We start from the raw sequence: 26,956 nt of genomic DNA, 5'->3' as shown, positions 1-26,956 counted from the left end.
AATCGTTCTTACTATTTATAGTTTGACTAGGAAAGTCTCACGAGAACGCATACAAGGCAAAGAAATGGTGCTGAATAAAGGTGTGATTTTTGCAATTCTATAGGCTATTAAGACATATTTGAATTAATGAATTTAGACACCGACAGAAGAACGTATAAAATATTGTGAAATAATCATGAATTGGTCATAATCGATTTATGAATATCGTCGAAACGATATTCAACGTGTTTGACGTAATTGCTTCAGATGTTAAATTCGAACTGCCATGAAACTGTAATGAGACAGCAGTTCGTTTAATGTGACAGCAAATGGGTAAAAGGGGCTGCGTTCAAAACCCCCTTCATATGAGAACTAAGGTAGTGGCATCTAAACCCACTATAGGTTAATGATATAAAATGTATTATTATTGATTTACAGTAATACCATCGTAAACATTTAACTTCTTGATTATTCAGTGTAATGTTTTTTACAACTTTCTGTGGAAATATGTTAATGATAAGGGTCTTGAACACTTTTGTCCAATTATATTATAGCATGAATCATAGTAGCGTATGGGTGTTTTGCTAAGAATAATTATACAGATATAGCCTTTATTTCAGACATGTACATCATCCAACATTGCACTTTTCATTTTGTGAATGAGAGGAGAGTGATTAAAAATGAATATACAAGAAATACATCAGAAATTTCTGACTACGTATAGCATCCTCCATCTTTGACCAGTACAGTCCTGTATAACAAGTTGATTATCTTTTATTTCAACACATCTCTTTGTCTTCTGGGTGCGTAGTTCACCACCCTGTAAGCAACCAAAGTAACAGTGAACATAAAAACATGTTTTTAATGTAACTGAATAAATTATGTGCTATGGAAGACCTGATTAGTTTTTTACATCACCTGTGTGAAATTCCAGTGAATGCCCATACTCTTCTTGATGGCTTCTTTGCATGGATACAGAGCAGGGAGGTTGCCTGTTCCAGGATCTGCCAGACACCTGTTGTCATTGTATTTGTGGGACTTTATCCCACCAACATAAAACTCACCATTCTGTCTATAATATGTATGCTGTAAAAACAAATGGGAAGGTAACTTATTTTCCGTCAGTGGTGTTAAGATTATGACATATGCAATATAATGGGTGAGGAACTAGTGCAGTAGGCAGATGTAGTTTACCTGAGGATGATAATAGTGGCAGTTATAGGCTATGGGAATGTGACCTGGTGTAGGACCCTGATCCATACACTTCTGTGCATCTAAATTTATTATCTTGGGAGAACAAAAAATAAAAATCAATTATTATCAATACATTTGATCAAACCTTTTTTTTTTTTGTAATTATTGTACTATAGTCTTTAATGAACATTTAATTAAGCTGCTTTTCTGTTGAATCTCTGTACATGCAAAGTTTGGAGAAAATAACTGCTCTGGATCAAATTAACTGTGTATAGTTAGTGTTCATGTGCAATTCAGCCACTGATGTGGGACACATCTATAAACAGTACAAAGGTCAAGAAGACACTGATTAACAAATCATTTTTTCATTATCTGGATTTTTTTTTAAAGATGTCCCCCTTGCCCAAATTCAGGTGGGCTGATTCCAGTTTTGCAGTCTAGTATGTCCAGACAATTCTGCCACCTGAAAACCAAGGGCAGATGGGTCCCAGGCAGGAGGCATGTTTGGTTTGTTAAAGAAATTTGTCATTCAAAAAATTGCATACATTTAGTTCTGTCACATGTTCCTGACAGAAGGGGACTTACTCCGCCGTAGGCAACCACATCTTTCCATGTGGCTAGTGCAGGATATACATTCTCCACATACCAGCTGAAGGGCTTACAATTGAGTTTTTCCCGAAGACTCTTTCTTTCTGATATGTCCCCAATATCAATTCCATGATCCTGTACAGAATGATGCCATTTTCAGGCAAAACCTTCACTCAATCACAGGTGGGTTGAATTTCTCACTCTTTAAAATAAAAGACTTCTAGAGAATGTCATTTGTATTGAAGATTGCTCAGACACACCCTGACATTATCATAATTATTTGTATTAGTTAATATAATATCTGACATTTAAAAAACACTGCCAAAACATTGACACAACATCAGCAACACAGTGAGATGTGCTACATATAATTTGATCAACATGTGTAACATTTTAAGGGAAATGATTTAAGTATATACAGAAACAAATATGATGCACCTGGTTAACATAAGTTCATACGACTCCTTCTAAATAATACACTGGAACGTTCCAGAAATGAACATATTAATATACATATACTATGTTTTTACTTTATGTATCAATAAGAAGCACATTGGAATCCCACTGTCATAGTCTTAACCATCATAAGTAAAGATGTTCAGCTTTACTTGTGATTGAAATGACAAAAGTGGGATTCCATTGTGCTTCTTATTGATGCATTATGTATAAATATATATAGTATAGTATAGTATAGTAATACTGCCCATTATGGACAACATAGTATACTGTGAAGGGATTACAACATATTACAATTGCAATATCCCTTACACTGCATGAAAACATACTGGTAAACCCTTTATAACATGGTTGAAGAATAGCCTGCATTGTTTTCACAAAAACAGTTATGCATATTGGATGATCTTGATATCTGTGATTGACAGGATGCCTGCAGCACAGAATAAGAAAAATTCTGATCTGTATGAGGGCCTGTTTCGTATATCCAGCCCTCTATGATATTAGTATTGCTGAGGCCAGTAATGAAATAACTAATGATTAACAAACAATATATTGGGCAATCCTAATTTATACCCACTGTACAGACTCACTTTGGGAGGGAGGCCCCAGGCTATGTTTACATGATACTTGTATTCATCCATCCAGATCTCAGCCACTCTCAGTGCGTTCCTCATCATGAATTTGCTCAGGTCTCGTGCATAGGGCTTGTGAGAGCGCTCTATGTGTGCAATCTTGGAACATGGGACAATCTCAATGCTGCCTCCACAAGTCCACACCTGAAGGAGAACTGAGATCAATGAGTGTTTTACAGGCTAAAATCAGATAAGGGTAGTGTGGACATAAAGGAACCCAGCAATGCCAATGTACTGTAGTTCAAAGTTTGTCACGTACATAGTCATACGCGGTATAACTGGCAGTGAAATGCTTTTTGTAACTCTTACCCGGATACCGAGCTCTATATTTTCACCACCATACACCTTCATTCCTCCATCTAGGCCGCCGATCTCACCCAGAAAAACTCTGTCTGCAACCAGAATCCCCATAACAGCAGGAGACCTTGTGCAGAGGAGTTCAGAAAAGCAGTTTCACACACTTGCATTATCTATGTCCACCCCCAAAAGTTCCATACAAAATGCACTGTGTATGTAAGTGGATAAAAGTGTGCTTGCCAGTAAAGCAGGTTATCAAAGGATGAAAAATGAGAATAAAAACATCATATAAGTCACAACATTATGTAGGACAAAATGATGCAGTATTCATTTACATGTTAAGAATCAAGAACACAACTGTGAGCATAGCCATAGAAACCATGGAAGATCACAGTTTTGGATGACTAAAGAATATTTTAAATCTAAAAAAGGAAAAAATCCAGTTGAAAAAAAGGCAGCTATAATGTAGGCAGCTGCATCAAAGCCCCCTATTAAGAAATAAATACAAATATCCCATCAAGATGCACATCACCGGAAAGGGCTTACAACAAAAAGGCCAGGTTATGATTTTCAGTAGAGGTAAAAAAAAAATAAAAATACACTGCATTTAAAGAAGCAAACAAAAAAGTAAAAGTCATTGTAGAATCCTGCAGTCTTGGATACATGAGATGAAACTTTAGCAGGGTGATGGAATTGAGGAAACGTGGAGAGAAAGAAGCCACTCCTGAACAAAGCAGAGCTGCTCTTCTGTGAAACACGATGGCTTGGACATGTTGCTTTTCTGTACTGATGATGTGACCTGCAGTTGTAGCACCAAGATGGAGTCTGAAGTACACTGAAGCATCCTGCTTACTCAGATCCAACCAAACAACTCACAGCTCTGTGGACTGGGCTTCAGGCAGTCACTGGTTGCAAACTATTTGAAATCAATTACTAATTGCAATACTTATTTAGGATTACTTTAATTTGCCATGATACTTATGATCCATTGAAACTGAAGTTATATGTATAAAAAGGGCTGAAATCTCTCTACAAATGTACCCAACCTAAATATAAATACTTTAAAGTTCACATTCTGCTTTTAGGATTTACAGTCAATGTTTTATTTCAAATCTTGGGTGCTGAGTTGCAGAGCCAAACATTGTGACATTGTCTGATTATTTACAGACTGCCCTGTAAGTAAATAATTCTATTTAACTTTACATGACAGAAATACCAGAAGATAAACTATGGAGATGTCAAAATGTAAGGCTCCACTGAAGTCCACTGAAGTCAGTATAGTATTCTTACTCAGCACTAAAGGTGATGATAAAATGAAAGCAAAGTACCAAATGAATCAATCAATCAGTGAGGCATTCACTCAGCCAACCTACTCACTTCCCAGGAAGGGATCCATCATGGAGGCTGTACCACCCAGGTTGGAAGGACTCATACATACACCACATGGCCCAATCAAAGGCATGCGCAGCAGGGTTGTACTGAACAACATTAAGGTCATAATAATTGACTCTGTCAAACACAGGAGAGACCACGACTGTCCTGTCTTGCTTGATCCGAGCCAATAGAGGCTCTGCCCTGTAAACATAAAAGCATCGAGTACAGATCTGTACAAGTGACTAAACTGTAAGCATAAAGAAATAGAAATACTATATAAAGACAACTTCTAACAATTGCTATTAGCACCATTAAACATATGATCAGTATGTTGCACCAATAGCAGTCAGAAAATATATTAGCTCATATAAACTGTGCAGGGTAACTCTAAAACACACACACACACACACACACACACACACACACACACACACTAATATATATATATATATATATATATATATATATATATATCATGAAACCATAACTTAGAATCTTATGGTTAGTGCTATATCCAGAGACTCCACCACTCTACTTAGGCTAATTGGGCCGTTTCCAGGGACTCATGAAGCCCCTAAATATCACATGAGCTATATTTTTAGAACATTTAAAACAAGTTAAACTCTCACTGTTGTTGGCTTTTGCAGTTTCGACAACGCGTACTGTATTTTTACTGGGGTTCCATTTATTGTTCTATGTATTAGGTTATTGTAAGCTTTATATGGTAATGGGGCTTTCTCGCTTGTACCCATATACTCAAAACACAAGTTTCACCTAATAAAAAGCACAACACTAGCAAACGTTAGCCACAGAAAGGGGGACGGTGTAAGGTTTATATGTCAGTATGAATGAAACAGTCTAGTCAATAACTTAAATTGACGTTCATATCCACAGTCGCTGTCTGGTTGCTAATGTTGGTTTTCCAAGTCAACCAACATCGTGACGTCACACTACGCTGGGATAAGACGACGGCTCACTTGTTTTTAAAAAAATCGAATTTATCATTATTTTAGTCCAGTTTCACTGACAATGTTAAACCTATAAGGATTTTAAGAGTGGGAATCCATCTTGTAAATTATGCTAGCTAGCTATATCTAGTATTTCATGGTCACTTTAAAGTAAATGTACTTTACAGTGTTTATTATATTTATTAAGCTGCTGATCCTACCTCAATGTGTATCATTCCACCTGCACTATCCCACACACTACATTCCCAGTATTAGTCTGAATCTTGATGTAAAGACCGTTAATGAACCCAATTTTTGTATCAAAGTATTAATACATATGCTATATGAGTATATTATCTTGATTTGGAATGTCCTTTGCCACATCGATAACCATGCATATGGTTTGTCACTTACACTTAATAATTTAGCATTATTTCATAATATTATCAGTGGTGCTAAAAGGAGAGTCTAAAACATTTCCTAGCATTCGAGTCATTTGGGTCATAGCCCATTAGCAACCACAGCTGTGTTGCTTTCCTTCTGTGCTCACCACATCACATTAACCTCAATGTGGGCATCCAGAATGGCCACCACTTCAGCAGTAGCGGCTCTCCAGCCGGAGAGCCGAGCCTGGGCCAGACCCAGCTGCTGATGGTGCTTCACTATGAGCATTTTCAGGTGAGGCTTCTGCTGCTGCATGCTCTCAATATAGGCATCTATGCCTTCCTTCAGCTTCTCTGTGTCAAAATACAATTATATTAGTCACAGGATGCAAAGAATATCCATTGAAAAAGCATTCATTACAATACAGGATTAGGGAGACAGAAGACTTATGCAAAAACTACAATATAATACATACAGCAATCCTTTTTTTTATTTTGAGTTAGCTCACTGCTGTGCATGTTGTATCTTTAATATGGAGAATATAGATTCTCAGCAACCTCACTTGCATCTCAATCACTCCTGCTGTCACACTATGACTGTTAACCCCAGAGGTCATTAAGTCAAGAGTTGGAAACTGCAGCTCTGGAACAACATGTCATGTCATTTCGCAAGGGTAGACATGATACTCCATCTACGTTTGCACGATGATGTGTTCTTTTGAATTTAATTTGAATCTGTGCCCTCCTAGAAATAATGCCCACCACTGCATTGTGCTGCAGCAGTAAGTGGTGCGCCTTTCCGTGGGCTAAAAATGGACACAAGAGGTTGGTCATCTGTGACAAAGGTAAACTCTTGACTGAACAAGTTCTGATTGAACTGTTTAACTCGCCAAAGACTCAGTGTCTCGCATTCTATCTATGTATAACTTTTCTCCACTGTTGTAAGTGATCGGAATGTGAAAGTGACTGGGCGTTCACTTCCATCACCCATGACATAACTGCACCAATTCTATATGGTGAAGCATCCCATCCAAGTTTCTGTGGTAGCTGTGGGTCCTAATGTGTCAGCACAGTGTCTGAGGTCACCAGCCTCTTTGTTTTTTTAAAGGCTTCACCACATTGTTGAGTCCTCTTCTTATACCCTGCCCACTTGAAGCAAACTGTTCATTGCGTGAAGGATTGTGGCATGATTTGGAAGAAATCTGTGATACTTTATAAATCCTAAAAAGGACCTCAGCTGAGACATGTCCTTCGTCACAGAACGCTCCCCTCTCACTGTCACGTGGTACGGCCCGCCACATGTAGACGGAGTTGATTGGTTGTCTCGTTTGTAACCACACCCAGGTTTAGCACACACCTGCACCTGGTTTAGTCTTGTTATGTTGTCTGTATTTAAATGTAGGCATGTGCCTAGTAGTTAATCATTGCCTATGTTTGTATCTGTGCTTATGGTCTCTGTATTTGTGTTGTATGTGAGTGCTGAGTGTATTTATTGTTTGTTTAATAAATTACCATTGATGGAGTCTGTACGTCTGGCACTTGGGCCGTTACTGAATGACCGACCACCACAGGACGCCAGCTCCTTTGATGGAACACGGACTTCCTACAGTGAAGTGCTTAGGTACATCCCAAGCTGGGAAAGCTGGGAAAGGACCTCAACCAGTATCTGTAGCCACATTGTTGGAGGAAATTTCTTGGGGGGTGGCTTAGGGATACCATGCTGGGACCGCAGAGAACCGAAGGACTCCACAGTCAGATGGAGTCAGTTAGGTCTCTGGCTAATGTGGTTATAGCCCAATTTCTCCCTTCTCTGTGTATGGGCCAGGAGCACTGGACAGGTCGTATTGGCGTTGCTCAGTCCACTTTTGATAAAATTCCTTCCATACAATCCAACTCACTTGCTACTTTTTCTCTGATCGCATAAGGCACATGTCTATTCTTGTGAAGTTTTGGTGTAGCATTTTTATTCAGAATAATCTTGCCCCTTGATGTTTTTGAATGTACCTATTCTGTATTGGAAATGCTTGATCTTTTCTCCAGTTTAGGTCTTTAACTGGATATCAGTTGGCCTCAGTGCAGAGTATTTGAAATATTGTTCAAATACAGCAGTACCAGTATCTAGTTCCATTGTTTTCCAATTTACTTCACGGGTGAGCCATATTGGCTGTTTTCTGTCTACCTTCATTTGGTAAATGTCCAGACTACCCAGATGCATGTGATCAGTTTCCAAGTTCTGATCCACAACATGTATCTACATATTCCTTGGTATATTTTGCCTGGATCTTTTAGCTTTGTCAGTTTTGAGTGGAACTGGCTCGTTGACATGTGAGTATCTATGGGCAGTTCCGAATATCGGTGGTGGTGATATCAAACATCTTGGAATTATGCACAGTTTTTCATACCTGGAATCACACAGTGTAATGTCATTTGAAGCACAAGCGGATGGTCATGTGAACTTGAACACTCAACAGCTAAAGTAAGGCCTTTGGTTCATATGTTCTGATTTGATGACAGTCGCTATCTGTTTTGCCATTAATTATTCTCACTATAGGATTAATTATCCTGTCTAATTTAAGTCTTAGGCATAGATCCAGCACCCCTCTTAAGAATTCCTGGTGGAGTGTTCTTCATTCCAAAACATTTTTTCCTTCTTTTTTTTTGCTTGTTAGTGTTTGGTTTAAGTCATTGTTGGAGTTGGTAGTGCTATGGTTTATTGATTTCATTCACTTTTCCTCTTTATGCTGATAACTTTAGCTAGTTAATATACCTGAGCCATGTCTTCAACTTTCATTTACAATGCCTTATAATGCTTAATTTCTCTTGCTATTGATTAATCAATAAAATTCTCATTCATTAATTGAATTTATCAGAAGAATTATATTCTAATCAAAGGTATTAGGCCATGTCTAGACTATGCTTTCAAGTGGGACTGAGACAATCTTGATTAACCTTCAGTCTTTATTACAGAATTAGTCTTTACAGTAATTAGTCTTCAATGATAATTAACATCATTGTGTCCCAGATATTAAATGTCAATTAACATATATTGCTACAGTTATGACACTAAGATTCACATTTATCTTCTAATGAGTGCAAGAATGTTTAGTGTGCGTTGGCTAACTAAGCTGTTTGACTTTGATTTTAGAGCCAGATAGTGAACTATACACTGCTACAGAATAGCAGTCTTTACCCTTCCTGATAAGGGTTACTACAGTGTTAAATCACAAGAATGTAAACTAGGATGACTATATTGATGAACTATAGACTAAATGTTTATTCAGCAGCATTAATATAAACCTCAAAAAAAGTTTAGAGTTAACTTTAATGTTGTAATATTCATCAGTATTTTAACTTTTTGAAGGAAAACTGTAACAAATTGTGTGATGTTAAACCATGCGGAAACCATTCCACATTCAGTGAGTGGGAACATGCTTGTACACATGCATGCTCTTACTCATTCAAGTGCAATCAGTGAGCAGCTTTAATAACTTTGTAAAAGCAATGGCTGATAAATAACCACCATCAATGAAAAGAACTGCCCACAACAGCCCCCCTCCAACAACAGCTCACTGTTTATCGTTATGAGGGCCAGCATCATTTCAGGTCACATAATCGACCCCATCATGATTAATATAATTAGAAAATACCTCAAAACGAACCAAAACCAACCAAACCTTTAACGAACCATTAGTACTGTGGTCGTCCACCAGAATGATCTCCTTGAGCAGGTGAGCAGGTGTTCTATCAATAATGCTGCATACGGCTCTCTTTATAATAGATAGTGCCTCGTCCAGGTAGATCAGAACCACACTGAGAGTGGGAAGCGTCTCTGGATACACCTTAGTAGCACACCTGGTTAACGGTGTTTACAGAAACATAATTAGATGAAAAATATTTTCAGTTTGAAGGATCTAGACTATATCCCCACCACCTGGTTTGTTTTGTCATCATTTGCTTCACTAACCTGGTAAAATGAGATTTTATGACGTAGGACATACCCCTGCTGTTACTATCTGTGTAAAGCGCTTTGTACTACCACTGAAGACTGCTACACAAATCAACTTGTCTTACCTGAAAAAAATCATAAAAGCATTCATTTGACTATATCCTTCCATTCAATACCTGCTTTAGTCTACCTCTTTCTCATTCAGAAGTCCACAATTTATCATTTACCTTTGATCACGGGTGTCTGGTAGCAATCGGTCAATTGGTAGTCTGTCACTAAGGTAGACATTATATCCGTATTGTTCAAAGGCTGCTTGTGCATCCCGCTGTTCATCATGTGTCAGATTTTTTCCCCAGTTTTTGAATAGATCAGACTCTGGGAATAGCAGTGCAGGCTCTTTAAGATCTTCCAAAGGTTTCTTTCCTGCTCCTTTATCATGCATTATTTCCTCATTAACCATTTGGATTTGACTTTGCTTTTGTTTGAAGGTCCTCATCAAGTCATCTTCAAATGAACATCATTAAATAGATCAATAGAAAGATGTTATTTATGTCATCACATACACTATTTACCAAAAAAGATATAGGGGTAATTAATATTCAGAATGAATTTTTTAAAAATGGCATTACATCTGGGCTACAAATAGCTATCACGGTAGGTCGGCCATCCAGCAGGAGGGACATGCCCACTCCAGCGCATACCCACTCGCAGCACCTGCCCGGTCTCAATCACCAGCCTATTAATTCTACTCACCTGTTCCTTATTTTCCCCGTCCTTATTTAAGCCCAAAGGTTACTTACATGGGCGCTGCCTATTGTCGGCCTACCAAGCTACTTACTACCCTTCCTAAAAGGTCCAAGCCTATGTCCTAATCGTGTCTGTTCTCTTTTTGTTAGGCATCACAGCCTGTTGCGTTGCTTTATCTGAATCATGGTGAATTAACGCTCCTTTACTTTACCCTCAGCTCGCGCTCCCTCACCAGTTGTGACTGCAAGCTTTGTTAATATTCTTAGTTAAACACGTTTGTTTTTTTTGTTTTTTTTCCCTTCAATCTGATACCTCTAGTTCTTGGAACCCACCAGAGGTGAGTTTTCTGAAAATGCTTTCTTCATTAACTCTGTGCTTGGACCAAGTCGAAAACTGAGCCATTGATTTTACGATGCTAAATTTATAATATGTTTTCAGTTAGGCCATACCAGGAAAAACATCTAAAGCTTCTAAAAGCAACATTATTATACCAAATGATTGGCTAGCTGATCCAGTTTTTGAAACCATTTTAACAGAAAATGTGATGTATGCATAATCACACAAAATAAATTGAATATTAATGTAAGTTACACAACCATTAAACTCACAGCAAAGAAAAAAAATTGTTATACACATGTATACACACAGAAGATTCTGCAGTCAATCAATTGTATGTAAATGAGGAAGAATAACCAAACAGGCTTGGGTCCATGTGGGGGCACAAGTCCTGAACCCTCAGGTGGGATATTTGGAGAAAATGCAGTTAAGCAGTCTATAACCCTAGTATCAAGACTATCATTAAGTTATATAGTGTGCACCACCAGAAATGCCTCAAATATTCTCATCTCCATGAACGTTCATAGGCAAAAAGGCAAATGAGGTGTGCATGTGTGCTTGCCAGCCTGCATTGTTAAACCATACTGATATGTTCAGGGATGGATCCATGGATCAGGGACAACCACACTGATATGTTCAGGGATGGATCCATGGATTTTTCAAAATCAGGGTATGTAGGGGTGACAAGTATAGGGCCCACCTAAGCCCAGGTGCGGGAGCAGCCAGGGTGGCAAGGAGCAAGTCTGGATAGATGTGCATGGTGGAAAGCACTGAAGAGTTTGGGGTTGAGGATCTGACTAGCCAGTTGTTCTTCCTGTCTGTACCCCTCCCACTCCACTAGGTACTGACACCATCCATGGCAATTTTGGGTAAGGCATTGACTGTGTAGATGTGTCCAATATCAGTGTTCCACAGAGGTGGGGGAACAGCTGCAGGGTTGACTTCATTGAGGGGGCCTGATATGAATGGCTTAAGGGAGGACACATAAAATAGGAAGGATGCTTCACTACCTACAGGTAAGTTGATCCTGTAGGTGACTTTGTTGTTTTGTTTTTGGATGGCGTGGAGGCCAACGTACCTGGGGTAGATCTTCACTCCTGGACTGGTCCTCCCATACTTGGATTGTGTGAGATCGTGTGTCAGTCCACTTCACCAATCAGCTTTTCCCTTGCTGGAAACCATGACATCGGTGAGTTCCAGGAGTATAGTGGTGACTGAAACCTTAGGACACACTCAATCCCTGTGGGAGGCGTGACATAAGGAGTTCTGGACATATTCTACTAAAGTCAGGAAATTGCACCATGTCTTAGGATGCTCATGACAGTATAGTTGGAAGAACTTTCCTAGTTCCTGGTTCACCTGCTCCACTTCACCATTAGCTTGCGGGTGGTAACTAGCAGTAAGGCTCACACAGATGTTAAGTATGTTCAAGAGCTCTTGCCTGACTCATGGTTCAAATTATACCCCTCAATCTGACACTGTGTCCTACAGCAGTCCAAACGGACAAGAGACATGTTGGAAGAAGAGGTTGGCCATTTGTAGAGCTGTAAGGAGAGCTGGACGAGGGATGAAATGGACCATTTTGGACCAAATGACAATGGAAACAAAGTGACAAGTGACGAAGTCAATCGCTATGTGAGATCATGGCCTTTAGCTATAGGCAGATACACCAGTTTGTCTGCAAGGGCACTTGCTTCTAGCACAGAAGGTACAGGAGGCTACATGGTTAATGTTGTCTTTCTGCGTAGCAGGCAGTATCTGGCAGTAAGCAACAGTTCTGTTCATGTTGACTTTGGGCGGCCTGTTCCTAGTGATGCATGGGCCCATGTGATGAGAGGCACTAAGGTGGCACATGCAATCAATGATCCGGACAGCTTTGGTACAAGTTTGCCTGCAGGATGGCTTGTCCAGGTCCATATGGAATGGCTCCCAGGAAGCAGAAAGGAGGCAGGAAGGGCTTCTGGCTGGTGAGCATGGCATCTGAGTCAAACTGCCTTGACAAGACATCTGCTTTGGTGTTCTAAAATCCAGGTCGATAGGTGATGGTAAAATGGAGAACCTGAATTAAATGCAGACCACCTGGCTTGGCAGGAATTGAGGTGTTTGGCTGTTTGAAGGTATTGGAGTTATTACTATAAAGGGATGTTGAGCACCCTCTCATTTTACAATAAGAGTAAGAAAGTGAATGAGACAATGGGGGGACCATTTAAGTTTTTTTTTTCCAGGACATAATGGGGTCATGGGTGTGTTTCCTAGACAAACCTAAAGTAACGGATTTCCAGAAAAAACATGTATAGCATTTAGCTGACACTTTTATCCAAAAAAAAGTGTGTGTATATGTATATGTATATATGTATATGTGTATATATATGTATGTATATATAATATATATATATATATATATATATATATATATATATATATATATATATATATATATATATATATATATATATATATATATATATATATACACACACACACACACAAATGATTGTGCCCTTAACTTGGCTCCCAGTACCTGTTTCAGTGCTCATATATGTACAAAGTATATGTACAAAGTACACAAAGTGCAAAGTATACAGAGTTGAAGAACCACTGTCTGAAAACTTCTGTTTTGCTGGAAACTGTGTACTTTACTACAATTTTGAATATAGATATACTTTACTACAATTTTGAATTGTATATTTGATATATATATATAGTAAAGTACAATTTACTGTTTCAAACAGAGGTTCTTCAAGTTGTTGCACTTTACTAAAATTTTTAATATTTCTACAGCTCCTACTAAAGTACACTGCAGTTACTCATATGGAATCTTCTTCTTATATATAGTAGTAGCAGTAACAGCACTACTCGTTTTAGACTTTCTTCTGACATAGCTTCGCGCCTGTCTGTCTGTCATCATATTCAGCACTGATTTATTGCCAGCCTGTATTAACTACAACCAAAACTGATTTTTAAATAAATAAATTGTGGCTGTGCGGTTGCCTTTGTATTGACTAATATGATAATCTCAAATATTATGTGAAGAAGTTAAAACAAGAAAGTTGATCAATTCGGATGCAATTCTGGATCTACTTTTTATGTCATATGCTAGGCAGTAACGCTTGTTTAAACAGAGCCATCAGTCAAACTTAATCGAAAACTGGTGAAACAAAACAAAACCTACCACCAACACACCACCACCACCACGAATAGCAAAATCCTTTTTATCTGCAAGTTATACATTACGAACATATGAACTGTTATACGGTCTTTCTTAGGGACTGAATCGCATGTGAGCTGCCAACTGTTGTTTGTTCTCTTGTCTAAATCTCACATCAGATGTAACACTTTAAACAAATGTCTAACCTAAAGAAACCGGACCATTCCACTATTTCTATACAAAGCTTTGCCCAAATTTGGCCACCACTGGCTGCATTTTCGATCCAAATAATTCTTAAATAATTATTAACTAATTATGCCTTATACTACAAGCATTATTTAAGCATATATTTAAAACTAACAAATCAAGAAACAGCTCCCGTATAGTCTATATGAACTCAGAGGCTACTCACAGAGGTTTCCAATAATTTGCTCCATTTTGTCAAATCTTTCCTCAATTTGTCTGTTGTTGTCCGTTTCATTATTTATTCGGATTGTCAGGTAACTTAGAAATGCAAGACCCACGGCCGCAAAAGCAATAACTCTAATCCACGTAAATTTCATTAACCGCATCTTTTATCTTCCGATACAAATCGCATACCTAACAAAACATAATGATTTACCAAAAGGGTGTTCACATGTCCTACAATTTTGTTTATCTGAAGCATCTAATGCCTGCCCGTTTGCTCAAGGCGGCCAAAAAAATAAAAGCTGTTTTAAAAACAAATATTAGCCCTTTTTCACAGAACAAACCAAATACACTTTCTTGAACAGCAAAGCTAATAATTAAGGTAGTGGCATATAAACCACTCTGCCATAATGCTATAAAATGTATTATTTATTGATTTACAGTAATACAGTAATGATTGCTTTGGGTGAAAAAGAAATGTTTTTCTTATGCATAGCCTCTCCTAAATAAAATAGTTATATGGCTGGGTGTCTAGTGATTATTGTTGTAATTTCTCAATTAATTAAATATTTACATATGTATGTAACATTTGACTTGTTGCTAAGTCAGTGTAATGTGTGTATTGCTTTATACTTATATTTATGTTTCTGTCCTCCTCGAGCTTGCCTTAGGACACCTTCATTATGCTTTGACAGGTGTACCACCCAGTCAAACTCCCCACCTGCCACTGTCGGAGTGGGTCACACTCCTCGGAAGAGGGCCCAGAATGCTTAAAGCCAGAACGAGAGCCCGCCGGTGGCTTGTCTCCCCACCTCACCGGGTTAGTGAGGAAACGATAAGAATAGTGGTATTTCACTGGGGCCTCCTACTTATTCTACACCCCTCATTTCTTTTCACAGTGCCAGACTAATATATATATATATATATATATATGTATGTGTGTGTGTGTGTGTGTGTGAGATGAAAGAGAGAGAGAACAGAGAACACTTATAGGACCTTATCCTAGAGTTCTGAGAGTTTGAAGGTGTGGCCTGGACTTCAGCACTGCGGTCACGACTCAACAATGACCTGTTGTTGATAGGAATAGTTTTATGATGACAACAACAGTATAACATGTACCGAAACATGTGCATTTTGCTAATGATGACTGAGAATTTAATCAGTATGTACTAGCCACTGAATCCAGGTTCAGCCTCAGAGCTTCCAGGATTTGATTGTTTCCAGAGTTTGCATTGAATCAGCTCACTGAATAAGAGCAACTTTAAGATTTGTCCTGCAGCGTCATCCCAGCTCTGGCATTAAAGTGCACGGTCTCTTAGCACAAGAGGAGTGAACATGGAGCACTGTAGATGGCCTGGAGTTACAGTGCACATCGTGGTATATCTGCATCTACAGTAGGTATGAATCAGGCCTTGTACTTTTTCTGTACAGATGCATGCAGGGCTTCACGATGATAGTGAAGAGAAGATAGAGTTCATCCATTCTTGACAAACAGTTTTTCAATGAATTTTGAGCTATTAGGCAATCTCTTTGATGCCTTGTCTCTGTTCAGTCATAGAGGGATCATATAGAGGCTTAAATGCCTGTAGTGGTCATGGCAGCTGAGACGGGTTGAGGCTCGGTAATATCATGACATCATGGGTAGGTGTACCTGGGCAGAAAGAGAGACTATATTATTAGGCATGTCCAGGTACAAGGGTGTGTAAATTAGGGAATTATCATGTGCAGTTATGAACTCCGGCAGATCTAAATATGGCAGCACAGCTAAAAGGAAAGAGCCAGAAGGAAACACAGGCATGAGGGCACCCTGGAACATCATCAATCCACTGCTCTCAGTCAACACACTCAAGTGACAAAAGAGAGGTGAAGTGACAGCATCATAACATCCCAGTTTACCATAACTCTCAATGCCCATGGACCCCTAGATCTACACCTTTACACAAGATGGGAAGTAATTAATAAAATGTCTGACTGTACAGATAGGTTTTCAGACTAGACTTAAATATTGAGACTGTGTCTGAGTCTGGAACATTTAGGAAGGTTATTCCATAGTGTGGGAGCTTTATAGGAAAAGGCTCTGCCCCCTGTGCTAGATTTTCTTATTTTGGTACTAGTAAAGAGCCTGCACCTTTTGATCTAAGCAGACGTGGTGGATTGTAATGCACTATGAGTTCTCTAAGGTACTGTGGGGCAAGACCATTCAGTGCTTTGTAGGTTATTAGAAGTATTTTATAATCAATCAATAATCAAAATGAAATTTTACTGGGAGCCAATGTAAAGTAGGTAAGATAAGAGTGATGTGATCAAATTTTCTAGTTCTAATAAGAACTCTGGCTGCTGCATTTTGAACTAGCTGAAGCTTGTTTAGGCACTTAATGGTACAGCCAGATAGTAAGGCATTACAGTGGTCCAATGTTGAAGTAATAACTGCATGGACTAGCTTTTCTGCATCATGTGAGGAGAGCATGTTCTTAATCTTTGAAATGTTCCTGAGGTGGAGAAAGGCAGTCCTAGAAATATTATTCACATGAGCTTCAAACGAGAGAATGGGATTCATAATACCTCCAAGATCATTAACTGTTAGAGAAGATGGGATTGGGAGACCATTGAGGTTCATTGAGTAATTAGAGAGTGAGGACCTAGCTGTCTCTGGGCCTCATAGAAGCAATTCTGTTTTGTCAGGATTAAGTGATAGAAAGTTCCTCAACATCCAGTGTCTGCTGTCCTTTATGCATAGTACTAAGATGATATATGTCCTCTGGTTTGGCTGAGACATATAGCTGAGAATCATCAGTGTAGCAGTGGAGACTAGTGCAGTGTTTGTGTATAATGTCACCTAGAGGTAGCATATACAAAGAAAAAGCAAAGGGACACCATAGCTAACCTTGTTGTATGCTGAGGAATCTCCATTTATGTTAACAAACTGGTATTGAAGAAGCTAGATAAGATTTAAACCTGTAAAGGGCTAATCCCAACAGTATTGTCGAGTCTATCTAGAAAAATGTTGTGATCTAAATGCTGCACTCAGATCAAGCAATATAAGCAAAGCGACATATCCCCAGTCATAACAACAACAGGTCATTAACTACTTTAATTAGTGCTGTTTTGGTAATGTGATTAGACCTAAACCTTGACTGAAAGACTTCATGTATCTGGTTCTGATTCAGATATGAGCTTAGCTGCTGAGCTACAGCTTTTTCTAGGATCTTGGAAATAAATGGAAGGCTTGAGATCAGCCTGTAGTTTGACAGCTGACATGGGTCGAGGTTAGATTTTTTGATGTGGTCTGATTACTGCTAATTTGAATGATTTAGGAATATAGCCAAGGTTCAAGGAGGAGTTTATTACATTTAGTAAAGGTTCAATTATTTCAGGTAGGATTTCCTTAAGAAAGTGTGTGGGCAGTGAATCTAGTGGAGGATTTTGAGCGCGAGATCAGAGATGTACGTTTTAGCTCTTGAATCGGTGTAAAGGATTCTAGAGTTGTTTTTAGTTGTTCTGATCTGTAAGTAGCTGTCCGATGTCATGTTAATAAACTTAATGTTATCTCTAATGTGCTTAATTTTCTCATTAAAGAAATTCACGAACTCATTACTACTGTGTGATGTTGTAATCTGAGCATTGGTGTCAGTTTTATTCCTAGTTAGATGTAAATTGTAATAAAAAAGAAATCTAGGATTATTTTTGTTATTTTCTATTAGGATAGAAAGATAAGTGCTTTTCTATACTTGAGATGGCTCTCCTTCCATGCAAGCTGGAAGCTTACAAGTTTAGTATGGTGCCATTTCCGTTCTATTTTTTGAGTGTTTTGTTTTAAATTGTGAATGTGGTTATTATATCAAAGTACAAATTTTTTGTCCATAATTTTTTTATTCTTAAGTGGAGCAACTTTATTGAGTGTGCAGTGGAATACTGATTCTAAGCATTAAGTTATTTGATCAAGCATCGTGGGGTTTGAGGGTATCCTAGTTACAATAAATCTAGGTGCAATGGCTGATGTGATCGTGCGTCTGGTATGATAGCGAGGTGAGGTTACTATATTGTGGCTCATATGTAGTTCAAATGGAATGAGGGAATGGTCTGAGATGACCTTCGACTGGGGTAGTGTAACTATGTTCTCTATGTCTACACCATATGTCAGTACTAAGTCAAATGTCCACCAGAGTGTGTGGGTGCTCTTATACATTGGGTGAAACCAATTGATTATAATATAGAAGTAAAGGCCAATCTCAGAGGGTCTTGGGCACTATCAAAGTGAATATTGAAATCACCAACAATAACGGCTCTTTCTAATAGAGTGACTGGATTAGAAAGGAAATCGGCAAATTCCTTAATAACTTCTGAGTAGGGTCTTGGTGGCCTGTAGATGCCAATTAGTGGAAGAGGGTGGGTGGGCTTCTTATCACTGGCTACATCATTTATGCTAGTAAAAAGAATTTCAATGGACTCAAAATCATAACCTATTTTCTGGGTTATGCCTAATGTGCCAGTATAAATAACTGCAATGCCACCTCCATGGCCAGTTTGACAAGGGCGTTGTACATAGCTGTTGCCAGAAGGACACGCTTCATTTAAAGCTATGTATTCATAAGGCTTTATCCAGGTTTCTGTTAGGCAAAGGACATTAAATCTATGATCTGTTAGGATTTCATTTATCATGAGCGCTTTAGATGTTAGGGATCTAGCAATTGGTAAACCCTGCTTTAGATAAAAGGTGCAGGCAGTGTTCTTTGAATCAGATACTTTAATAAGTATGTTATCAAGACATGTTTTCCTGTGTTTTCTGTATTTCTGCTTAGCTCGGGGAACAGACAGTGTCAATATGATGAACTTCGGGTGACGTCATGTAGCGACCAGCAGACGGTTGGGTCAGCCTCTTTGTCTGCTGCCTGGCCTCTGCTCTGGATTGTCATAGATTAACTAGGTCTGTCGTAAGACTATGGCTTATGTTACAGGAAAGGAGAGCAGCATCCTCCCTAGTAGGATGGATACCATCCCACCCTAAAAGGCCAGGCTTGCCTTCAAATGTGTTCCAAATATCTATAAATCCCACATTGCTTTGTGAGCACCACTTGGACATCCAGCAGTTCAGTGAAGACAACCGGCTGTACGTTATATCACTGCGCCATATTGGGATGAGACCAGAGCATACTACAGCATCAGACATCGAGAGATGGTGGTGGAATTTTTGCAAAAAAAAAAAAAAAAATAGAAATGGAAGAATGGAAGAATATGCACATGGGAGAAAGGCTGTTGTGAGAAATTCAGGCACTGAGAAACATAGAAGTGTTTCCCGATGACCAAGGAACCACTGCAGAAGTGATGAGACAGCTAGGAAGGAACTTGGCATGTCACATGGACAGAGAACGATGAAGTGACTTCCTTGAATGAGGAAGTACAGGAAAGTATACAGAGGAAGAGGTTGGCAAAGAAGAAATGGGATAGCCAGAGAAATGAGGACAGTAGACAGGAGTACAGGGAGAGGTGGTGAAGGCAAAGAAGAAGGTGTATGGAGAGTTGTGAGAATGGTTGGATACTAAGGAAGGACAAACGGACTTGTACCTACTGCCTAGACAGAGGGACAAAGCTGGGATGGGTGTGCAACAGGATAGCATGCTGAAGGACAGGGAAGGAATACGAGTAGTGAGGAGAATGTGCTAGAAGGTGGAAGGAGCACCTTGAGGGACTTTAAGGGACTGATGAATGAGGAAAATGAAAGCGGGCGAGAAGGTCAGAGGATTCCAGGGTCACAAATCTGGATGTGCAGGGGATTAACAAAGATGAAGTCAGGGCAGATATGAAGAGGAAGAAGAGTTGAAATGCAGTTGGTCCAGATGACATACGTGTGGAGGCATGGAGGTGTTAAGTAGATTGTTGCACACAGTGAGAGGATGCCAAAGGAGTGGAGAAGAAGTGCACTGGTGCTCATTTTTAAGAATAAGGGTGATAAGGGTGACTAACTACAGATGCATAATGTTAACCAGTCACTGAATGAAAGCGAAAGGGTGGTGGAAGCAAGATTAGGACAAGAGGTGAGCATTAATGAGCAGCAGTGTGGTTTCATGCCAAGTAAGAGCAGTGTTTACAATGTCTTCTCTGAAAATTTTGAAGGGCAGAAGGAGCTATACTGTGTTTTTGCAGATATAGAGGAAGTATATGGCATGCGGGATATTTATAAAGGTAGCGTGACGATGGTAAATCAGAAGACAATGGCATTGACTTCCACCAACTGTGACAACACATGCACACCCTCTGTTCTGATTGCCTTGCATAATTGCATAAATGTTTTTATTTAGCTAACATGCTGTTGGTCAAATAAGAATTTTTCTGAGAACCATTACTACATGACGTAAATATTGCTTCTAAAAAATTCATATTTTTATAATTTAATGGAAATACTTTCATGTTTTTGGATTGCAGAGTTGTAAATAATGAATATATCATATTCAAAACATCAGTTTAAGAGCCATATGTCTGTCTACCACAGATCAGACACATCATGTATAAGTGGGAAATGAATACATCAGGGTGTGTGAAACAACTCATTTTATGCTGTTAGCTAAGGAACATGACGTTAATGGATCTGTATGTGAGTTAGTGCATATATTGTATTTGCATGCAGATAGGATGGTGCAGTTCAAATGTAGCATAATTATGCATGCAGGAGTTTGTGTGCATGCTCAGTCCAAATGAGGTTCAAAGATTGGAAAGTCTCGAAGGTCCTGTTGTTTCGTAAGTTCTTAAAGTACTATTGGCTCTGCTCTGTTGAGGCAAAAGGTGTGTTACATTTGGAAATGAAAGAAAGTGAGTGCAAAGATAAGATGGTGCAAAGAAACCAGAAACTAAAGCAGATCTCTGAACTCAGTCTTTGAGACTTAAAGCATGTTTCTGGAATGTTTCAGCATCCCAATCATCAGTATCCCTTACATTTCTTTACTTGTCATTCAAAAAGTGATCATATGTGTAACTATAATACTATGGTGGCAATCTATATAATGCGTTTAGATGCAATACAATGCCAGCCTGAGCAGAGACATGAAACGCTGAGTCTTTATCTCACACTAACCAGCAGATGGCAGCATCACACTGCTCGAGTTATAGGGGTTCGTTCCAACGTGGAAACGGAACATTAGTTCTGGGCCCAGACATGCACTCCGTGCCTTACAAAGGCTATCAACCCATGGATAATTACAAGGTGGCTCAAAATAAAGGGAACTATTCCTGGAATACTGTGTTTAATGTTTGATATTTTACAAATGTGCCAAAGAGCAACTATGGACTGACACTGTATGAAGGTATCATGAATGCTTTTTTTTCGGGGGGGGGGGGGGGGAATTGCGCATGGTGTCACTCTAACAGACACTCATCTTGATTTGAAGAAACAAAACCTGTGTGAATTTCAGTGGGCGGCTGACGAAAAATCCGGTGAACTCGCCTCCTACAGCATGTTAGCCATTCAGCCACAGTCCAGTATGGCCTGCCATTCATCTCAGATCAGCACATATGAATCATTCTCAGAAAGCACACTGAGGAGGATTGAATGTTCGTATGTTTAGGTGAAATTTAGACCAATACATGATGTTTGAAAGGCATTTTTTTTATAGTATTCCACAGTAAAAATGCCAAGTGTGTACAGGGTTTAGTAATGAATGTAATTATTGTAAAAATACTATCTGTATGGTCTTTAGTTTTGTATTCATTCTGATAATGAAATCACAGTTTGATGGTCTTGCTGTCTGTTCAAACAAATTAGGTCAATTAACTTACTGTGAACACAGGGCAGAGTGACAGGCGTGAAAGGCTTGTAAATAGACACTAGGGGTGAGGTTTATAGTGTCACCAGGTCCATAGTAATAACATGGAATAATATATTAAGATGATGATGATGTAATACCTGCCTGAGGTTTTTATGAAAGTTTTGTTTGCATCATTCTGACTTTTCAGACTGACAGAAAGAAATAGAAAAGAGACAAGAGAGAAAAACACAGAAAGAAAAGTAGTCGCTGTATTTTTAAAAATCTTTCTTTACATTCGCTACATTAGTTGCAGACACACACAAACATACCAAGTCTGATGCTGAACCTAAACCCCAGACAGTGGACTTGTGTCATATTTGTTAAGCTGCACGGTTACGTGTGCGAGGGGATTTCAGATTGACTCTCTTCCATGGTCAGCATCAGTGCCTATATATGACACCCCAGAAGCAAGATTAACACAGCTAACACTGTTGCTGTTATTTATGTTATCGTGCACTTGATAACCACTGATCACACTTGGTAGCAGAGACTTTATTGCTTGATCCCATCATTCAGACTGTTGCCTTCCAGCGGTCTGCAATTTACCTTAATATTACAGAATTGGACCGATTGTTTATGAAGATCTGAAGTTATAATCACATTTAAAGCAGTTACAATTCAACATATCTATCATCCCATATGTAATAAATGAGAAATAAATTGAAAGAAAAATTTGTGACCGGGCCTTAGTGTGTGAGAGGAAACTCAGTATGCCGTGCAGTGGGAGAATTTCCACCCAACACACAGAGCAGCCAAGCTGTTGGATCAACAAGGCGAGCAATGTCTTTATTCATTCATTAGACATGCGCATAATGCCTGTACTTCTGTGCACACGAGAACAAAAAAGGTTTTCCTCTCAGGCTCAAAGAGCTGCTTTTAGCTGGAGTTTAATGGCAGAAAAATCAGTTCAGAAGTCTGATGATGTCACTGTTCTGACTTCAGGGCTGTCGTTTTGTTTTCTCAGCTGTTTCATGCCTTCACCCTCTCTATCTGGTTCATCATTCTATCAGCTATCAATTCTAATGCCGCTTAGGCAACACAAAGTGCAGCATCTAAAACGTGATATTAAAATGCACTAACTGCACTCTACTGCAGAGTGTCCTCGTGTGTTCACAGTGTGTGATTATGCACTCAGAATCTCTCTCTCTCTCTCTCTCTCTCTCTCTCTCTCTCTCTCTCTCTCTCTCACCACACACTGCAGCATATCCCTCCTCCTCTGGCTGGCCTTTTTTCTCAATGGATGATGAGACAGAGAGGCTGACTTCCTCCACTCTGCCATGGTGCTCCCCTCCCTGATCGGGGGATGAGCAGAGAGAAATGTGGAGCAGAAGTGAGAAGGAAGGATGCTGGGGTGTGTTAGTGGCTGTTGTTGCCATGACAAAAGCAAGCCTGAAACATCCTGTCTGCTGTTGGAAACGGAAGCAAAAGCAGGTCTTTGTCATTTACATTCTCCCTGCCTAAGGATTACAGCCCATAATCTGCATGGCAACAACCCCCACATTTCTTTCCCTTTTTCTTTCTCTCTCTCTCTCTCTCTCTCTCTCTCTCTCTCTCTCTCACACACACTCACACATACACACAGAAATACACACTGAGTTGATGGGAAAGGAGAGAAGAATGAAGAGTGAAAGACAAAGAGAGAAAGAGGGGGACTAGCATGAGAGGACTAGTAAGAGAGAGAGAGAGATATAGAAAGAATGTCTGCTTATTCATTCATATTTTCCCCCATTCACTGGCTCAGCCAGCTTTCAATGGAGTGCAGTGAAATCTCCTTTTAGCAGAGCATACGATCACGGATGGGGCGGGGTGGGGGGAGGGGCTTACCCATCCTCCAGCCTGGCCCACTCTACCACCTTCATCAGTGCTGAGGATGAGGAGGGTGATGACATCATTGCTCTGCTGTGGTAAATGCAGCACGGTACACAGGCTGGATTCTGCAGGCTAGACCAGTGCTGCAGTGCAACACACACAAAGGAGATGCGCATAACACAATAGACACATTTAACACACACGTACTACAAACACACACCGCAAAAACATGCGTTCTCACCATCAGACAGACACAGAATCACATAAATTTAAATATGACATACTTTCAGTACAGATCACCAAAAACAACATGCAGACTTACAGACAAAATCAAACGTGCTGATATTAGCAAAGGTGGAGGGAATTGTGGGGAAGCAGAGAGAGCTAAACGCCCTACAGTGCTGGCTAAGGCGGGTTTTTCGTTCAGACAAGCTCTCAGCCAAAGCAGAGCAGTACCACTGTGCTCGGTGAGGTTTGGGCTGTCACACTGGCTGGATGACGTCAGCGGATCCGTGGTAGGAAGCCTGAGGTGCAGGGAGACACAAGCAGAGCTCGAGATGCATCGAGACACAGACATGCCGATCGGCTCATCCAAAAGCCTGGCACGTTCACAGAGCATCTAGATCTGTGCCACTTTGTTGAAGGTGCAAGATATCAGGGAATTCAATGCATATTCCCAGTTTTTTTCGTATCTTTCTTCTAGAAGATGTCTGAAGAGAACAAGGAGCATACGGAACAAACATATTGTTTGATGGCTCGTGTTTTACACGGGCATGAAAGCTTGTATGCATTATAGTTGGCAACATGTTGGTCGCTGAGTAGAGGACCCAACCAAACATGAAAGGAATCGGACAGATAACGATGATGCCGTATCAGAGGTGCTCTGGGTGACATGTACAGAAGCTCAGAAGTGCAGTGCTGAGCTCATTTAGTACCAAAGCTGCTTTGCTCTATTGACAGTGATCCATATGGACCTCTTGCTGTTTCACCAAAGTTCACTCTGAATGTTTCACTGAGAAAAAGCTGTCCTTATTGTCCTGAGAGCGATCCCAACCACTTCCCCTCACTCTCCTTTGTTCCTATGGATTTGGTGCTGTCTCCTGAGCGGGGATTGGACGTTTTCCCAAATCTGCTCTTCTTTGACCCAGAATAGCATCCTGCACCCACGCTGAAAAAAAAAAAAAAAGAGGTCAAAACCTCCTGCGTCTCCAGCAACCGAAGAACCGGTTGAAGACTTAGGACGGGGGAGTGAAAGCACAGAGAGACAGGGAGTGAGAGAAAGAGAGGGAAGAGAAAAATGTATAAAAATGAATCATGCCATGATGACTAATGTCTTATATAAGTGCTGAGAATCCCTCCCAGTGTTCATCAATGGGGGGCAGGTTGGCTGCCGTCCTCAGCTCCTCCCACAGGCCATGTGAACCACGCCAATGATTACATGCCACAGGTAAACCTGTCAGCAGGGCTTGGAAATGCATGAGAGAGAGAGAGAGAGAGAGAGAGAGAGAGAGAGAGAGAGAGAGAGAGAGAGAGAGAGAGAGAGAGAGAGAGAGAGAGAGAGAGAGAGAGAGAGAGAGAGAGAGAGAGAGAGAGAGAGAGAGAGAGAGAGAGAGAGAGAGAGAGAGAGAGAGAGAGAGAGAGAGGGATATTTGTGTCTCTGACAGGTAATGACAGATGCATGCACATGGAAGTGCAAGGTGAGTGCCCAAAGCAGCTGACCTGACAGGTTTGAGCTGCACTTGTGTCGAACAGAGATGGCCTGTTCCTTACCTTTAAGGAGGAGTCAAAAGGATCGATATCTGGGGTTGAAAACACACCCGTCTGTGTGTAGGAGTGGATGACGGGCGTCTGTGTGTAGGAGTGGATGGCGGGCGTCTGTGTGTAGGAGAGGATGGCGGGCGTCTGTGTGTAGGAGAGGATGACGGGCGTCTGTGTGTAGGAGAGGATGACGGGCGTCTGTGTGCAGGAGTGGATGACGGGCGTCTGTGTGCAGGAGTGGATGACGGGCGTCTGTGTGCAGGAGTGGATGACGGGCGTCTGTGTGCAGGAGTGGATGACGGGCGTCTGTGTGCAGGAGTGGATGACGGGCGTCTGTGTGCAGGAGTGGATGACGGGCGTCTGTGTGCAGGAGAGGATGACGGGCGTCTGTGTGTAGGAGTGGATGACGGGCGTCTGTGTGTAGGAGAGGATGACGGGCGTCTGTGTGTAGGAGAGGATGACGGGCGTCTTGTGTAGGAGAGGATGACGGGCGTCTGTGTGTAGGAGAGGATGACGGGCGTCTGTGTGTAGGAGTGGATGACGGGCGTCTGTGTGTAGGAGTGGATGACGGGCGTCTGTGTGTAGGAGTGGATGACGGGCGTCTGTGTGTAGGAGAGGATGACGGGCGTCTGTGTGTAGGAGAGGATGACGGGCGTCTGTGTGTAGGAGTGGATGTTGGGTGGAAGCTCCAGCTGTGAGAACTGGCATTGATGCAGAGTTTTGCAGGATGTTCGGTACTTCACCCTTCACCTGACGGAAGTCGGCCTCCTCTCCATCTCAGCTCTCAGCCCCTTCCCTGTGGCCTTCTTTGTTGAGCAGCGGAGACTCCTGCTCGCGTCACGGCCAACGTCACGGCCGTTGTCAGCGGCGTTCTTTGACACCACATCCACTCCCCCCACCTACCGGTGCTCGCTGTCTCTCCACCAAAATAAGAAGCCTACAGAAGTGGATGAATCAGCCACCCCCCCATACCCACCTCCTCCCCTCTCCTGCACATCACACTACATGCAGGATATATTCTGAGGGCAGCCTGTGCTTTCCTCTCAGTTCCAATTTCTCATTCCGGCCCAAGTCGGGTGCTTCTCCCATCGCCCACACTATTCTCCTTTTCCTCTTCCCAGCACACAGCGGTGCCTCGCCCAGCTTTAGGCCAGTCAT

The 26,956-nt window shown here is 40.6% G+C and overlaps 1 protein-coding gene across 1 annotated transcript; it reads right to left on the bottom strand.

Annotated features, from left to right (window-relative positions):
• Positions 1-679: 679 nt before the first annotated feature.
• Positions 680-26,956, bottom strand: LOC113584991 (putative polypeptide N-acetylgalactosaminyltransferase 8). The gene is made up of 15 exons (XM_035532353.2): positions 26,804-26,956; positions 26,287-26,499; positions 25,811-26,239; positions 24,056-24,130; positions 23,421-23,523; positions 10,024-10,300; positions 9,536-9,702; positions 6,018-6,204; positions 4,524-4,721; positions 3,159-3,273; positions 2,808-2,993; positions 1,759-1,896; positions 1,174-1,266; positions 898-1,065; positions 680-799 (listed from the first exon to the last, which is right to left on the bottom strand). Exons 1-15 carry the CDS (start codon positions 26,954-26,956, stop codon positions 680-682), a joined length of 2,622 nt encoding a protein of 873 aa, XP_035388246.2.

Source organism: Electrophorus electricus, chromosome 16 (assembly GCF_041902795.1).
Source record: "Electrophorus electricus isolate QZ-2024a chromosome 16, ASM4190279v1, whole genome shotgun sequence".
NCBI classification, from domain to species: domain Eukaryota; kingdom Metazoa; phylum Chordata; class Actinopteri; order Gymnotiformes; family Gymnotidae; genus Electrophorus; species Electrophorus electricus.
Note: the sequence above shows the minus strand (reverse complement) of the source record. Positions and strands in the feature narration are given on the sequence as shown.

Coding starts and splice junctions, on each gene's coding strand:
- LOC113584991 (XM_035532353.2), bottom strand. CDS start 26,956: ATGACTGGCCTAAAGCTGGGCGAGGCACCGCTGTGTGCTGGGAAGAGG. Junction 6,205..9,535: donor GGACGACCACAGTACTAATG/GTTCGTTAAAGG, acceptor ATTTTGACACAG/AGAAGCTGAAGGAAGGCATA. Junction 1,897..2,807: donor CCTGGGGCCTCCCTCCCAAA/GTGAGTCTGTAC, acceptor CATTCTGTACAG/GATCATGGAATTGATATTGG.